The following is a 17,185-nucleotide window of genomic DNA, read 5'->3' as shown; positions in this document are numbered from 1 at the left end:
CTCCGACCCGCCTCCTTCCTCCCTGCCGGCTCCCACCCACCCCTCCGGACGAGGCTGCTCCCAGTCTTGGTCCTGCGGCGTCCTTCCTCCTCCTCCTCTGCCCTTCCTCCAATTCCCCCGAAGTCTCCCAACTCTGCGCAGGGATGCCCGCGGCCGAACTCACAGGTCAGATGCGGCGGGCTGGTACTGCTGGCTCCGGCAGAGGATGGAGTACCTGCAAGCTTGGCCCATCTCTCCTCATCCTCTGCCCATCCGGCACGGCGAAGGCGAGGGGCGGCCAGCGGGAGGCAGGTGGGATGCCAGGTACTCAGCCACCGCCGACACCGGCTCGCCTTCGCTGCTGCTTCGCGGCTAATGGAGCCGTTGGCAGCCGCTCTGGCTTTGCGCAGGGAGGGAGTTGCCAGGCTGTAACGGAGCCTAATGCGGGCGGCTGAAGCACGCCCGCCCGCCCAGTGGGGTGGGTGGGGGCGGGTAGGTGGGTGGGTGGGTGGGGCGCGCCAGCCAGCCAGCCAGCGAGCATGTGGAGCCAGCGTGGGAGCATGTCGCCCGCCCGCGCAGACCCGACCCAGGCCGGCGGTTGTGTAAGGAGCTTGCGGGGTCCGGGGTCCCGCACAGGAGTGGGGCCCCTGCCTGACCTTGCCCTGCTTGGGGAAGGGGGGGCAGGGCTGGCCAGCGTGTTTAGGGGATGCTAATGGGGTTTTACAGAGTTGAGCTCAAGCGCCATGTGCGGGCCATATTCAATTATATTTTCAGAATTTGCTGCGGGCCAATAAAAACTGACCCGCGGGCCACAGTTGGCCCGCGGGCCGTAGTTTGGACACCCGTGCTCCAGAGGCTGACAGTAGTGAGGCAGAGGAACAGGAGGAGCCTGTTCCTAATGCACGCACGAGAAGAGCTTCCAGAAGGGAAGAGCAGCTCAAGCAAAGAGGGCGAGTTGGGAATAGGGCCAAGAGATGATTGGCCCCTCCCATAAGACTTAAAAGACCAGCAACAGCGTTTGGGCTCTTTGTCGGAAAACAACGTTGATAGACTGGCTCTTTGCCTTGCTGCATTTATTTCTTGTCGGCGTGTTCTGTTTTTGAACTTTTGCCAAGAAAAGCCTTTGGCAGTTTGCCTAATTAGACCAAGGTTGGTGATGAGACTGAAGAATTGTGTTATGAAGAATTTGTTTTGATTTAGTTTGGACTACGTTGAGAATGAGTTAATTCTCAGCTGTTCTAATAAAGTCTGTTTGTTTTCAATGCTGTATTTTTTAAAACTGCAGGCTGGGTTATGCAAATACTACAGCATCTCATTTGTTAATGTCTGTGAACCTGAAGGAAGGTTTTGAGTCATACATTTCCTTCTTCTCTGTTTTCTTTCATTATATTTAAACAATCAGACGTGGTATCATTTTAATTGTTTCCTGGGTGTTATATAAAGATATACTTTGTCAAATAATCTAGATCTTATTTATTTGTGAATAACCCAATAGCTTTTTAAAACCTTAACTCCGGCTTCATGGCAAACTAGCAACTGGGAAAGTGATGGAATCTTCTTGTTAGCCGTGCAGGAAGAGGAGATGACAGAAAGGAGCAATAGTAAGGCTGACAATAGTAATGGCTAGGTTTACGATGCACTGATAAGTACTAACCCCGATTCAGTTTTGTAAAGACAAATCCTCCTTGGAAATCAGTTTTCCTGGATAGATGACTGAGTCAAAAAGGCTCTGACGATCACGCAGCTCAGCTGTGATTGTCAGAGCCTTTTTTTTAACCTTTTAAAAGCATTTTTTACAACCTATTCCTACCATTCAGGCAGGAAAAGTGGGCAAGCCGGAAAGAAGCAGCAAGTGCGCGACCGGGCGATTGGGTAGGTGGGTGGGGGCAGGGATTTTTGCTACCTGTTCTCCAAACCACCCGCCACCATCGCTAAAGGCTACTTTACAACAGGCATGTCCAACCCACAGGTCACAGGTAGCCCTGGATAGCTAGCACTGAGGGTCGGTCCACAACATGGAAAACTTTTAACATTATTATGTGGTTTATATATATTAGATGCAAACCAAGACAATTCCTCTTCACTCAATGCAAGCCAAGGCAAGCTGAAAAAATTGGATACCCATGCTTTAGAACATATGGCAAGGAATCCTAAGTCATTCACGTCCATGAGTCCATTTGCAAAAAACAAAAACCCTCCACGTTCAAAATGTTCTCTCCTCCACTCCCTTCCCTGTTTAAGAGAGGAAAACATAGTCTAGGCAAATTCCCAATAATCTGTCAGTTCAGCCATATAGACTATTGTATAGTACAGATTGCTGACAGATCTCATTTAAATGGTCTTTTAAACGTTTGCAGTGAACAAATGAGCATATTATGTACTGCAGGGTTTGATATGGAAATACATTTTAAGGAAGATTCTGTATATGTTTGCACAAACTGTTTCTGCACATAGAAAAGCATCATGAAAAGCTTGGGATAGCATGTGGAATGTATGAGCATTCAAATATTCCTCTGGACTGTCAAGTTTTATTATAATGCGGTTGTGGAGTCTATCACCCCCTGGTGGCAAAAGAAAGTCCTCTCTAATGTAAAACTACCAGAAATTATTTAGAATAGAATATACAGTAATTGTTTATTGGCCAAGGGTGATTGGAATTTGTCTTGGTGCATACGCTCTCGGAGTACATAAAATAAAAGATAAATGTTTGTATAGTAATCTGATGTTTTCCATCACAGAAGTTGTGCTTTACAAACCAGTTATTTGACACTTATCCAGAGACAATGGTTTTGAGCTTTTTAAGTGCATTTCATCCAGCTTTTCCTGCCTTAAGTTGGTTCTTAAAACTTAGATAATTTTTTCTAAGACCTGCATTAGCAACATGTTAAATTAAAACAAAACAAAATGAACAAATTGCTACCTTTATTTCTTTGTCGGTAAATTTAAATTTAACACAAAATAGTTTGTCACGGAAGCAACTGCCTGCAAAGGCTCCGGGATTGGGGCTGAAAGGCAAAAGTAGAAGCAGCTATGCTCTGTCCCATATTTGGGTAGACCAGGTTGCCCTGATACACCGGTCCCACTGGAAAAATACTTTTTGCTACCAAAAATGTAAAATAATGATTGCTAACAAACTAAGATGAAGTGTCAGGTTAAAATAGACCCCAGAACCTTCCAGTAACATTCCTCATGTAACCATGATTACTAGCTGGTATGAAACATGATATTAACCAGGTCTGGACCCCCCTTTGTTCCTCCCTTTCTCTCAGTTACATTAAACCACAGTTAATCCATTATGGCTTTGAGTCAATTAGTTGTTTTGAAATTACTGTCTGAAACTGATTTAACGTTTTGATTAGTTTTGTGTGTGTTTTAATTGAGCCAGAATATAAGGACCAAAGAAAGGAGAAACAAAGGGAAAGCTAATAAAGAAATATATAATTATGCCGCTAATTTCTGGCTGTTAAACTCAGCTTTCGGATTCCAGGAAGCAAGTGCCCAAGCTAGTCCAAACTGCTGGTTCAGAATTACTAAGAAATCACCAGAAAATTTGAACGCGATACGTGACCTCATGTAGCATCTAACATGCTGCCATTGTAATAACTTTTTATTCTGAGCTCAGTACTGTGAAAAGCAACCCTTTTAGTGTTTGCAAGTCAGAATTAGCAAGGGAAAATGATGCTATTTAATCTGTGGGGTCCTTGCCACGCTCTGAGTTTAGTGTTTTTCTTGCAGACGTTTCTTTACCAAACTAGGTAGCATCATCAGTGCGCTGATGATAATGTACATTTTAATCTTCCTTCAGTATTTCCAGAGAGGAGGGATAAAAAGGCATAATAGTTTTTCTAACTTCTTTAGTAGCAGAATTTAATATGCTACCCATTGCACTATCAATACAAGTCCAGAGCCAATTCTATTTATTTATTTATTTATTTATTTGATCGTATTTATATACCGCCCTATCTCCCGAAGGACTCAGGGCGGTTTACAGGCACTTAAAAAACACATAAACACATAAATACAATATAAAAACAATTAAAAAACTTATTCTAAAAGCCCCAAAAATTAAAAATATAGAAATAAAACCCAATTTAAAACCCATAAATTTAAAATCTAGCTCAGTCCTGTGCAATTAAATAAGTGTGTTTTAAGCCCGCGGCTTAAAATTCTAGACTCCCGGATCAGAGTTTCTGTACATAATATGCATATTTTTTCCCCAAACATATAAGATATTTAAGTATGCAATGTAAAACTATGGATGGGCTTTTAAAAAATGTATACAATACCCTTCAATGTAAAAAAGAGTATTAATGATAATGGAGTGTAAAGTTCTGTCTCTGGTTTCTTTATAACAGGGATAGGGAACTATGGCCCCTTTTATGACTTGTGGACTTCAACTCCTAGAATTCCTGAGCCAACTATGCTGATCTCAGGAATTCTGGGAGTTGAAGTCCACAAGTCATAAAGGAGCCTTGGCAGGGGTGAATGCTCCTGGTTTGGAGTGGATCCGCCGATCTGATAGCAATGGCGGCAGGTGGTTCAGAGAACTGGTAGCAAAAATCCCTGCCCCCCCCCAGCTCGTGCCCAGCTGAGCCATGCGATCATCAGAACCTTTTTTTTAACTTTGAAAAGCATTTTTTAAACAACCTCTTCCGCTGAAGAGGTTGTTTAAAAAAATGCTTTTAAAGGGTTAAAACAAGGCTCTGACAATCCCAGCTGAGGTGCCTGATGTCAGAGGCTTTTTTTTTCTTTTAAAAGCATTTTTTAAAAGGTAAAAAAGCTGAAGCCTGCTAGGCAAAAAATGGGGGGTGCAGGCAAAAAATGGGGGTGGGTGGGTGGTTTGTTTAAGAGAGAGAGAGAGAGAGGAAGGAAGGAGGAAGGAAGGAAGGAAGGAAGGAGGGAGGGAGGGAGGAAAAAAAAAGGAGAGGAAGGAAGGACTACAAACCTGGCACTAGTTCCAGCTTCAGAGGATAATCCAGGGCTGGAAGGGACCTGGAGATCATCTAGTCCAACCCTGCTCCAACAGGACATTGTGAGTTTCTGTCTTTTGATCGCCCAGTCACATAGCCACACCCACCCGGTCACACGACCCCCACAAAGCCACGCCCACAGAACCAGTAGGAAAGAAATTTACATTTCACCCCTGGGCCATAGTTCCCCATCTGTGCTTCCCCACCTATAGCATGGCTTCAGTTAGCAAACAGAAACAGTGCCTTTACTTTCTCCACTAGGAATGCAAGAACTGGAAAGGGATGTTTGTTGGACAAGCCTGTGGCCATCACGAGCCTTACGTTCCAGATGTCCTCTTCTGGTCAGTCATCTTATTCTTTTCTACAGTCATACTGTCGTCCACACTGAAGCAGTTCAAGACTAGCCGATACTTCCCAACCAAGGTAAAAATTTTTTTAATCAAACCATGAAACTAATATTGCAAGCACATGATGCAATATTAGTTTACCCCCAACTCAATTGTTATTAGTATCATCTTTGTTCTGCAGTGCGGGATAGCGTTTTAAAGAAATTTAACACCTTTGGGGCATTGATATCTGAGAATACCAAAGGAGAGGCGAGAAAGAATGTTTTTGTTCTGACCTAGGCTTCACAAAATCATGAAACAGACTCCTTGTCCTGAAAAAAAACACCATTTTATTTGGTTAATGTGAATTCCTAGCATTCACATTCAGAAAAGTCCCGGCAATAAGCCTTTCAAGGGTGAATTGCAACAACAGACATTATCAGTCCTTGAATAGTTGCCAGGCCTATAGCTTCCAGGCGCAATGCTGTACAGTGAAGGAGCGAGGAGTCTCTGTGAGGCATGGACTCAGATAAGCAAATCTTCACACCAATAAACAAACTAATTGTCTCCTGCAAACACCACTCCCCTTTTGCCCCTATTTATTGCCTATGGGAGGGGCCATTCAGCATCCACTTGTGCCTTTACTCCCAAGTCGACCCCTGTTCCTTAATTGTTACCTTTTCCTGACAGCTCTGCGCATGCGCACATCGGGAACAGGCTCCAGCTGTTCTTCTGCCCCGCTTATCTCTGACTCCAAAGGTAGCTGATAACTGTTGGACAGCCCTGGCCCCATCTCTGCCTCTGGCGCAGAGCCCTCATCAGAGCCTTTCCCAGACTCCAGGACTGGCCCATGTTCCTCCCCAACCTCCTCCCTGTCTGAGTCTGCCGCCAGGTCCGCTGGCCACTGGCGGGCCACAACAGCTTTAACTTTTCTTCCCGTTCCAAACTGGGCAGGAATTAATTCTCAGCAAAATAAATAAATAAATGAATAAATAAATTGCCAGGTTCTTCATTTTTTCATGCCTCCTGTCACTACCAATTTACTGAGACGATATATATCTTCCATCTACTCTTTGCAGTTTATTCCCATGCCAGTACTTTATGGTGTATTTCTTTACATGGGTGCCTCTTCTCTCAAAGGAATTCAGGTAAAGGGGAGGATGTGAAATATTTATGTTCCTGTCTTTTTTGTTGCCGTGGTCAACACAGCCAAGTTATTATTGCTTGCTATGCATTATTAAATTGGACACAAATGTGAAAAAAGTGCAACCTACATAAAAAGAAGTGGCTAAGCTTCAGCATTGGTAGCAAAACTCTGAGTCATATCTCTAGACTGCCAGAATTATAGCTTGCATCTGACATATTACTGGGCCTATGATCCTGTTTCCTTTCCCACCACGTTTCACCATGTGTTTCCTGCTTAGGAAACTTAGAGACAGAATAGCTAGTAAAGACATATAAGGTCATTTCAGTGTATTAACAAATAATATCTTTAATCCAACATCCACTATGAGATGTTGGGTTGTCAAAATTTCAATTTATTGGATTCTTTCAGAGAAGCCAAGAATTTTTTTTGCTTGTTATTAATGCTAAGTGGGGTCAAGGGAATGGCATGATGGAAGTTGCCTATCTGGAGGAAAAAAAATACTCATAGGTAGTTAAAATGGAGACTATTTATTTGTAAGTGAAAAGACAAGATCTATATATTGACAGCAAAGAATACCAAATGTATAAAATGAAATTTCAGTAAAAAAAAAATAGATTACTATGGTATGATTTCAATAAACCCCATTATATATCATTCTGATATATTTTTAGTATAAATGCATGTTTGAAAATGGCCACTTCTTCTCCTTTAGGTGAATCTGTCAATTTTCAATAGTCAGTGAGAAGTAGTTATCTGTGCTCCATCCCTGAGTTCCAGAAATGGCTGGAATGGCTGCTGCCAAATTATTTTGCTATGTTTGTTTGCATTCATGAATTTCAAACATGTTACCCCAACTTTTTTTTTTTATTTGCATTTATATCCAGTGTATTAACAAATAATATCTTTAATCCAACATCCACTATGAGATGTTGGGTTGTCAAAATTTCAATTTATTGGATTCTTTCAGAGAAGCCAAGAATTTTTTTTGCTTGTTATTAATGCTAAGTGGGGTCAAGGGAATGGCATGATGGAAGTTGCCTATCTGGAGGAAAAAAAATACTCATAGGTAGTTAAAATGGAGACTATTTATTTGTAAGTGAAAAGACAAGATCTATATATTGACAGCAAAGAATACCAAATGTATAAAATGAAATTTCAGTAAAAAAAAAATAGATTACTATGGTATGATTTCAATAAACCCCATTATATATCATTCTGATATATTTTTAGTATAAATGCATGTTTGAAAATGGCCACTTCTTCTCCTTTAGGTGAATCTGTCAATTTTCAATAGTCAGTGAGAAGTAGTTATCTGTGCTCCATCCCTGAGTTCCAGAAATGGCTGGAATGGCTGCTGCCAAATTATAGCTTGCATCTGACATATTACTGGGCCTATGATCCTGTTTCCTTTCCCACCACGTTTCACCATGTGTTTCCTGCTTAGGAAACTTAGAGACAGAATAGCTAGTAAAGACATATAAGGTCATTTCAGTGTATTAACAAATAATATCTTTAATCCAACATCCACTATGAGATGTTGGGTTGTCAAAATTTCAATTTATTGGATTCTTTCAGAGAAGCCAAGAATTTTTTTTGCTTGTTATTAATGCTAAGTGGGGTCAAGGGAATGGCATGATGGAAGTTGCCTATCTGGAGGAAAAAAAATACTCATAGGTAGTTAAAATGGAGACTATTTATTTGTAAGTGAAAAGACAAGATCTATATATTGACAGCAAAGAATACCAAATGTATAAAATGAAATTTCAGTAAAAAAAAAATAGATTACTATGGTATGATTTCAATAAACCCCATTATATATCATTCTGATATATTTTTAGTATAAATGCATGTTTGAAAATGGCCACTTCTTCTCCTTTAGGTGAATCTGTCAATTTTCAATAGTCAGTGAGAAGTAGTTATCTGTGCTCCATCCCTGAGTTCCAGAAATGGCTGGAATGGCTGCTGCCAAATTATTTTGCTATGTTTGTTTGCATTCATGAATTTCAAACATGTTACCCCAACTTTTTTTTTTTATTTGCATTTATATCCCGCCCTTCTCTGAAGACTCAGGGCGGCTTACACTATGTCAAGCAATAGTCTTCATCCATTTGTATATTATATACAAAATCAACTTAGTCTCAATTACTGTATTTTTCAGACTATAAGACACACTTCCCCCCCACCCACAAACTTGGGTGGAAATGTCTGTGAGTCTTATGGGGTGAATATTGCGGTGGTGGGGAGGGGGGTTGGTGCGGCACCGATCAGCTGTTCTAGGCAGGGGAGATTGCCGCTGCTGCAGCCTGTTCACAGCGATCGCCAGTGAACTGGTGGTGGTGAAAGGGCCATGGTGGCAAATAGGCCACGGTGGTGAACGGGCCATGGCGAATGGGCAGTGGAGGCAGATGCAGAAGCAGATTTTTTTTTCTTGTTTTCCTCCTCTAAAGCTAATGTGTGTCTTATAGTCTGGAGCATCTTATAGTCTGGAGCATCTTATAGTCTGGAGCATCTTATAGTCTGGAGCATCTTATAGTCTGGAGCATCTTATAGTCTGGAGCATCTTATAGTCTGGAGCATCTTATAGTCTGGAGCATCTTATAGTCTGGAGCATCTTATAGTCTGGAGCATCTTATAGTCTGGAGCATCTTATAGTCTGGAGCATCTTATAGTCTGGAGCATCTTATAGTCTGGAGCATCTTATAGTCTGGAGCATCTTATAGTCTGGAGCATCTTATAGTCTGGAGCATCTTATAGTCTGGAGCATCTTATAGTCTGGAGCATCTTATAGTCTGGAGCATCTTATAGTCTGGAGCATCTTATAGTCTGGAGCATCTTATAGTCTGGAGCATCTTATAGTCTGGAGCATCTTATAGTCTGGAGCATCTTATAGTCTGGAGCATCTTATAGTCTGGAGCATCTTATAGTCTGGAGCATCTTATAGTCTGGAGCATCTTATAGTCTGGAGCATCTTATAGTCTGGAGCATCTTATAGTCTGGAGCATCTTATAGTCTGGAGCATCTTATAGTCTGGAGCATCTTATAGTCTGAAAAATACGGTATTTACTTGACAGCATTTAAAAATAGGTGTTTTTCACTACAGATTGTTGTAGAGAGGGGAATATATTTCTTGATGCAAAAGGGGGGGTTAATGCATGTCACAAACTGTGGTTTTTTTTCTTACCATGAATAGGCAAACCTGCTCCAGCCTAGATGCTATTCCATAAATATTGTCTGGTGGAGCATTTATGCAATAGTTCTTATACATCAGATATGAAGATGTAATTTGAAAGTGATTCCAACACACTTAGTGGACTCTGACATCGTTTTGAATTGCTTTATAGACCAGAATATGAAGAAATAAATATCAGTGATCCTGTAAAACAATCTCATCAAAATTAATGTCTCCTGGATCATTTGGGTTACAATTTCCGTTGTCCATACCCTAACTAGGCTAGCATCTAGAGCATGGGTGTCAAACTCGCACTGTCACGTTGCTGTCACGTGATGTTTCACGATGTTTTTCCCATTCATGGAGCATAGGGTGGGCATGGCCTGCGTGTGACGCATCTGCCCCATAGACTGACAGTTTGACACCCCTGGTCTAGAATGTTGAAAGTTTTAATCTAAGGTTATTAGATTAGGAGAAATGGGAATAAAATAACACCCTTGAAATAGTACAGTCTATCAAACATTGGGCTTTGGTTTCTCAACTGGGCAAAGAATGCATAGAAGGAACTGAAGATACATCTGTTCTTGTGTATGACTGTGAATAGTTCCCATCCGGTGCCTTCTAGATGTATTCGACTACAGCTCTCGGATTCCTATCTAGGACAGAAGATATTAGATTGAGAAAAGTTGATACGCTATAAGAGAAAAAACAAGGGAAACTTTAATACAATTTCATGTACTTTTCACTTACTGGCATATAAACATTTATTAAGTGCAACTATCGGTTCATATTCTAAGTAGATGTTGGCTCCTATCCTTCTAGCTTTGTCTGTTGTTACCTCTGTTTTAACAGAAAGGCTGTGGCTATCACTTGGACTTGATGATGGTGGCCCTCATGCTTGGCGTGTGTTCGATCATGGGCCTGCCTTGGTTTGTGGCTGCCACTGTTCTGTCCATCTCTCACGTGAATAGCTTAAAGTTGGAATCCGAATGTTCAGCTCCAGGAGAGCAGCCCAAATTTCTGGGCATTCGTGAGCAACGGGTCACTGGGCTCATGATATTTGTCCTTATGGGCTGCTCAGTTTTTTTAACCAGAGTGCTTAAAGTAAGTATACACTTCATACCACCGAACTAAAAATGAATTGCACTTTACCTATATCTGATGTCAATTTGGAACGCATGGGTCCTATAAGCAAATGATACTTTTGTTATGCACTTTTTTGTCCATTTCACAAGTTTTGGATCTGGAAGTCTATGGGTTCAAATGTTGGGTATTTCTATTTTAAACAAAGGATTTTAGGTTACAAAATATTAGATAACTGGATGAGATCCTGGAGAACTGCTGTCCATCCAGATAGACCTGAGCTTCATAGACTAAATATTTGACTAGAAAGATATTACTGGTATCTTATCTTTATAATCTAATTCAGTATGAGTAATATCCATTCAGTCATAATTTGAATAATTCTAGTAATGATTAACTTAAGTTCCCTGGGCCATATAGAATCTTTAACATTTCAATAATGATGTAATAATGATGTAATAATGATGTAATAATGATGTAATAATGATGTAATAATGATGTAATAATGATGTAATAATGATGTAATAATGATGTAATAATGATGTAATAATGATGTAATAATGATGTAATAATGATGTAATAATGATGTAATAATGATGTAATAATGATGTAATAATGATGTAATAATGATGTAATAATGATGTAATAATGATGTAATAATGATGTAATAATGATGTAATAATGATGTAATAATGATGTAATAATGATGTAATAATGATGTAATAATGATGTAATAATGATGTAATAATGATGTAATAATGATGTAATAATGATGTAATAATGATGTAATAATGATGTAATAATGATGTAATAATGATGTAATAATGATGTAATAATGATGTAATAATGATGTAATAATGATGTAATAATGATGTAATAATGATGTAATAATGATGTAATAATGATGTAATAATGATGTAATAATGATGTAATAATGATGTAATAATGATGTAATAATGATGTAATAATGATGTAATAATGATGTAATAATGATGTAATAATGATGTAATAATGATGTAATAATGATGTAATAATGATGTAATAATGATGTAATAATGATGTAATAATGATGTAATAATGATGTAATAATGATGTAATAATGATGTAATAATGATGTAATAATGATGTAATAATGATGTAATAATGATGTAATAATGATGTAATAATGATGTAATAATGATGTAATAATGATGTAATAATGATGTAATAATGATGTAATAATGATGTAATAATGATGTAATAATGATGTAATAATGATGTAATAATGATGTAATAATGATGTAATAATGATGTAATAATGATGTAATAATGATGTAATAATGATGTAATAATGATGTAATAATGATGTAATAATGATGTAATAATGATGTAATAATGATGTAATAATGATGTAATAATGATGTAATAATGATGTAATAATGATGTAATAATGATGTAATAATGATGTAATAATGATGTAATAATGATGTAATAATGATGTAATAATGATGTAATAATGATGTAATAATGATGTAATAATGATGTAATAATGATGTAATAATGATGTAATAATGATGTAATAATGATGTAATAATGATGTAATAATGATGTAATAATGATGTAATAATGATGTAATAATGATGTAATAATGATGTAATAATGATGTAATAATGATGTAATAATGATGTAATAATGATGTAATAATGATGTAATAATGATGTAATAATGATGTAATAATGATGTAATAATGATGTAATAATGATGTAATAATGATGTAATAATGATGTAATAATGATGTAATAATGATGTAATAATGATGTAATAATGATGTAATAATGATGTAATAATGATGTAATAATGATGTAATAATGATGTAATAATGATGTAATAATGATGTAATAATGATGTAATAATGATGTAATAATGATGTAATAATGATGTAATAATGATGTAATAATGATGTAATAATGATGTAATAATGATGTAATAATGATGTAATAATGATGTAATAATGATGTAATAATGATGTAATAATGATGTAATAATGATGTAATAATGATGTAATAATGATGTAATAATGATGTAATAATGATGTAATAATGATGTAATAATGATGTAATAATGATGTAATAATGATGTAATAATGATGTAATAATGATGTAATAATGATGTAATAATGATGTAATAATGATGTAATAATGATGTAATAATGATGTAATAATGATGTAATAATGATGTAATAATGATGTAATAATGATGTAATAATGATGTAATAATGATGTAATAATGATGTAATAATGATGTAATAATGATGTAATAATGATGTAATAATGATGTAATAATGATGTAATAATGATGTAATAATGATGTAATAATGATGTAATAATGATGTAATAATGATGTAATAATGATGTAATAATGATGTAATAATGATGTAATAATGATGTAATAATGATGTAATAATGATGTAATAATGATGTAATAATGATGTAATAATGATGTAATAATGATGTAATAATGATGTAATAATGATGTAATAATGATGTAATAATGATGTAATAATGATGTAATAATGATGTAATAATGATGTAATAATGATGTAATAATGATGTAATAATGATGTAATAATGATGTAATAATGATGTAATAATGATGTAATAATGATGTAATAATGATGTAATAATGATGTAATAATGATGTAATAATGATGTAATAATGATGTAATAATGATGTAATAATGATGTAATAATGATGTAATAATGATGTAATAATGATGTAATAATGATGTAATAATGATGTAATAATGATGTAATAATGATGTAATAATGATGTAATAATGATGTAATAATGATGTAATAATGATGTAATAATGATGTAATAATGATGTAATAATGATGTAATAATGATGTAATAATGATGTAATAATGATGTAATAATGATGTAATAATGATGTAATAATGATGTAATAATGATGTAATAATGATGTAATAATGATGTAATAATGATGTAATAATGATGTAATAATGATGTAATAATGATGTAATAATGATGTAATAATGATGTAATAATGATGTAATAATGATGTAATAATGATGTAATAATGATGTAATAATGATGTAATAATGATGTAATAATGATGTAATAATGATGTAATAATGATGTAATAATGATGTAATAATGATGTAATAATGATGTAATAATGATGTAATAATGATGTAATAATGATGTAATAATGATGTAATAATGATGTAATAATGATGTAATAATGATGTAATAATGATGTAATAATGATGTAATAATGATGTAATAATGATGTAATAATGATGTAATAATGATGTAATAATGATGTAATAATGATGTAATAATGATGTAATAATGATGTAATAATGATGTAATAATGATGTAATAATGATGTAATAATGATGTAATAATGATGTAATAATGATGTAATAATGATGTAATAATGATGTAATAATGATGTAATAATGATGTAATAATGATGTAATAATGATGTAATAATGATGTAATAATGATGTAATAATGATGTAATAATGATGTAATAATGATGTAATAATGATGTAATAATGATGTCAATAAACCCCATTATATATCATTCTGATATATTTTTAGTATAAATGCATGTTTGAAAATGGCCACTTCTTCTCCTTTAGGTGAATCTGTCAATTTTCAATAGTCAGTGAGAAGTAGTTATCTGTGCTCCATCCCTGAGTTCCAGAAATGGCTGGAATGGCTGCTGCCAAATTATTTTGCTATGTTTGTTTGCATTCATGAATTTCAAACATGTTACCCCAACTTTTTTTTTTTATTTGCATTTATATCCCGCCCTTCTCTGAAGACTCAGGGCGGCTTACACTATGTCAAGCAATAGTCTTCATCCATTTGTATATTATATACAAAATCAACTTATTGCCCCCAACAATCTGGGTCCTCATTTTACCTACCTTATAAAGGATGGAAGGCTGAGTCAACCTTGGGCCTGGTGGGATTTGAACCTGCAGTAATTGCAAGCAGCTGCTGTTAATAACAGACTGCATTAGCCTGTTGAGCCACCAGAGGCCCTTAGAGTCCTTTGGATACGTTAGGTCTGAACTTTGCGTTATCCCTAATGAAGAGTCAAAGGCTATGCTAGCTGGAGAATGATGGTAGTTTAATTTGAACAGCTCTGGGAGGAAAGGGTTGGAAGATGGCTGTTTTATATATATGTTTGTTTTATTTGTTATTTACAATTTCATGTGTGTATTGAAAGAATGGAATTTAGACGCAGATCACAAACAATAGCAATAGCACTTAAACTTATATAGTGCTTCATAGTGCTTTAGAAGTTTAGAGCACTCTGAGCCATTTACAGAGTCAGCATATTGCCCCTAACAATCTGGGTCCTCATTTTACCGACCTTGGAAGGAAGGAAGGCTGAGTCAACCTTGAGCCAGTGAGAATCAAACTGCTGGCGGTCAGCAGAATTAGTTTGCAATACTGCATTCTAACCATTGTGCCACTATGGCTCAAGGTGGATTATTTCTGAATTATTTCAATCTCACTCTGGATCTGCTAAAGAACCTCTCACATATGCTGGCAATTCTAAGAACATTTCTGAATTAGATTAATTCAGAAGATTAATTCAGAAATCGTAGGCGTGCAAATTAATAAGCAGAGGCAGACAATGGACAAGCCTTTGTTATAGTAGTTGCTTTGTTCTCCTAAACATTTTATTTGACAATCTCTAACATAATGTCTTTTCCTAAATATAAACAATTAGTTTGTTCTTTGTTAGCTTTTTGACAGAATCAAGTTATTCTGGATGCCTGCCAAACACCAACCAGATTTCATCTACCTAAGGCATGTTCCCCTTCGAAAAGTCCATCTCTTCACAGTAATCCAGCTGAGCTGTCTTGTGTTACTATGGGTTATTAAAGTTTCAAAAGCTGCCATTGTATTTCCGATGATGGTATGAATCCATTATTTCTGTATTCGTATAAGATTCAGTGTTGTCTTTAAGGGACAGTAGTTGCTTTTGAGTATGGATGTGATTATTACTAAATTCTTTTTCATAGTGAAAGGATAGCATTTCTCTTACAGATCATACCCACTTCATCCTATAACTCAGATAAATTACTTATATGCATATAGCAGTAATTATTGGTGTTGCTTGAGGGAATTTTACAAAATAATTTTAGAACTGTAGACTTTGTCTTTTTCCTTCTAAGAATAAATATGTCATCTGTGCCTGTCAATAATCTTACCATAGTATAAATATTTGGATTAGGTCTTGGCATTGGTGTTTGTCAGAAAACTCATGGATTTCTTTTTCACCAAACGTGAGTTAAGCTGGTTGGATGATTTGATGCCAGAGAGTAAGAAAAAAAAACTTGAAGATGCTGAAAAAGAGGTATGCTTACGGGGTCTTTTCTTTGACTTTCTCTCTTTGTTCCTTCTCCAATATTATTAACTAAGCTTATTAAAATTCTATTTTGAAGCAGCAGATCTAACAGGTGGCTCTGCAGATAAAGGTGGCCAATTCACTAAGAAGGGATTTGTGTGTCATTTTTTTTAACATAAGTTTTTGTCTTGGTTGATAGGGCCTCTTGGTACATTTTTTATGCAAACAGGAAGTGTATTTCCATACGGAGTAGCCAAAGCTCTGATTTAAATATGACGTGCTAAATGAAATAATTACAATCCACCCAAAGTTAAGTTATTCCTAGGAATCATTAAGATGTCAGTGATCTGTCTATGTTCAGTAATTCTCTGAAATAGCGCAGGTTTGGGCATAAGAAATAGAAAAGTCAGCATGAGTTAGAATGACCAGATGTTGGCTGCAAAAATCCCTATGACTTCTTGATTATTCTAACTCTTTGCTGCCATCTACTGCTTATCCAGATTTCCGCAGCTCGGAAGTGGTAGATCTAATAGAAACATGTATCAATAGGCAGTTCAGATTTCTTTTACCCAACTTTTCTGTAGAAAAATAATTGAATCATGCACCCAAGCCCAGCCAAAGTGTCATGTTCTGTCTCATACAATGGGAAGTGTCAAATGTAGACAAGATATTTCTTTGGATTCTCCAGGGATGCATTTGTTTTGGTCTGATTTGTATGTTGCACTTTCTTTTTAGAAATGTGAATGGTGGCAGAAAGGAAAACAGGAATAAGTGTTTTTTTCTTTTCAATTGCTATATTTTCCGAGCCCCTATTTTTACATGTTATGGCATTATTAAATATTTGAGGCTATTATTAAACCTGCTCAGCTGTCAAAATCCTGGGAAGCTGTGAAGCTTACAAATGACAAAATTAACTAGAAGTAACAATTTTTGACATGGAGCCTCTGGAATTTAATTGGAAAGGCACCATTATGCTGGCTTTAAAAATAGAAATCTGTTCCCCATACAGATAGAAATGAAGTTGACAAGATGTTTTTAAAAGTCTGATTTGACTGGATCAAGATTTTCATTTTGTGGCTTGATCTTCAATATAACAGTAAATTTCCATCAATAGTAACCATTAAACATCAAGGT

At 36.2% G+C, this 17,185-nt stretch overlaps 1 protein-coding gene across 1 annotated transcript in view; it reads left to right on the top strand.

Annotated features, from left to right (window-relative positions):
• Positions 1–17,185, top strand: part of SLC4A10 (solute carrier family 4 member 10) — an 88,458-nt gene that overhangs the window by 57,680 nt on the left and 13,593 nt on the right. The window contains exons 12-15 of the mRNA XM_058188317.1: positions 5,211–5,372; positions 6,280–6,423; positions 15,446–15,619; positions 15,938–16,060. Coding sequence (XP_058044300.1) covers positions 5,211–5,372; positions 6,280–6,423; positions 15,446–15,619; positions 15,938–16,060 — 603 coding nt within the window. The remainder of the gene's footprint in view (positions 1–5,210; positions 5,373–6,279; positions 6,424–15,445; positions 15,620–15,937; positions 16,061–17,185) is intronic.

The sequence above is a fragment of the Ahaetulla prasina genome, chromosome 1 (genome assembly GCF_028640845.1).
Source record: "Ahaetulla prasina isolate Xishuangbanna chromosome 1, ASM2864084v1, whole genome shotgun sequence".
In the NCBI taxonomy this organism is placed as follows: Eukaryota; Metazoa; Chordata; class Lepidosauria; order Squamata; family Colubridae; genus Ahaetulla; species Ahaetulla prasina.
This window is presented reverse-complemented; position numbering and strand designations above follow the sequence as displayed.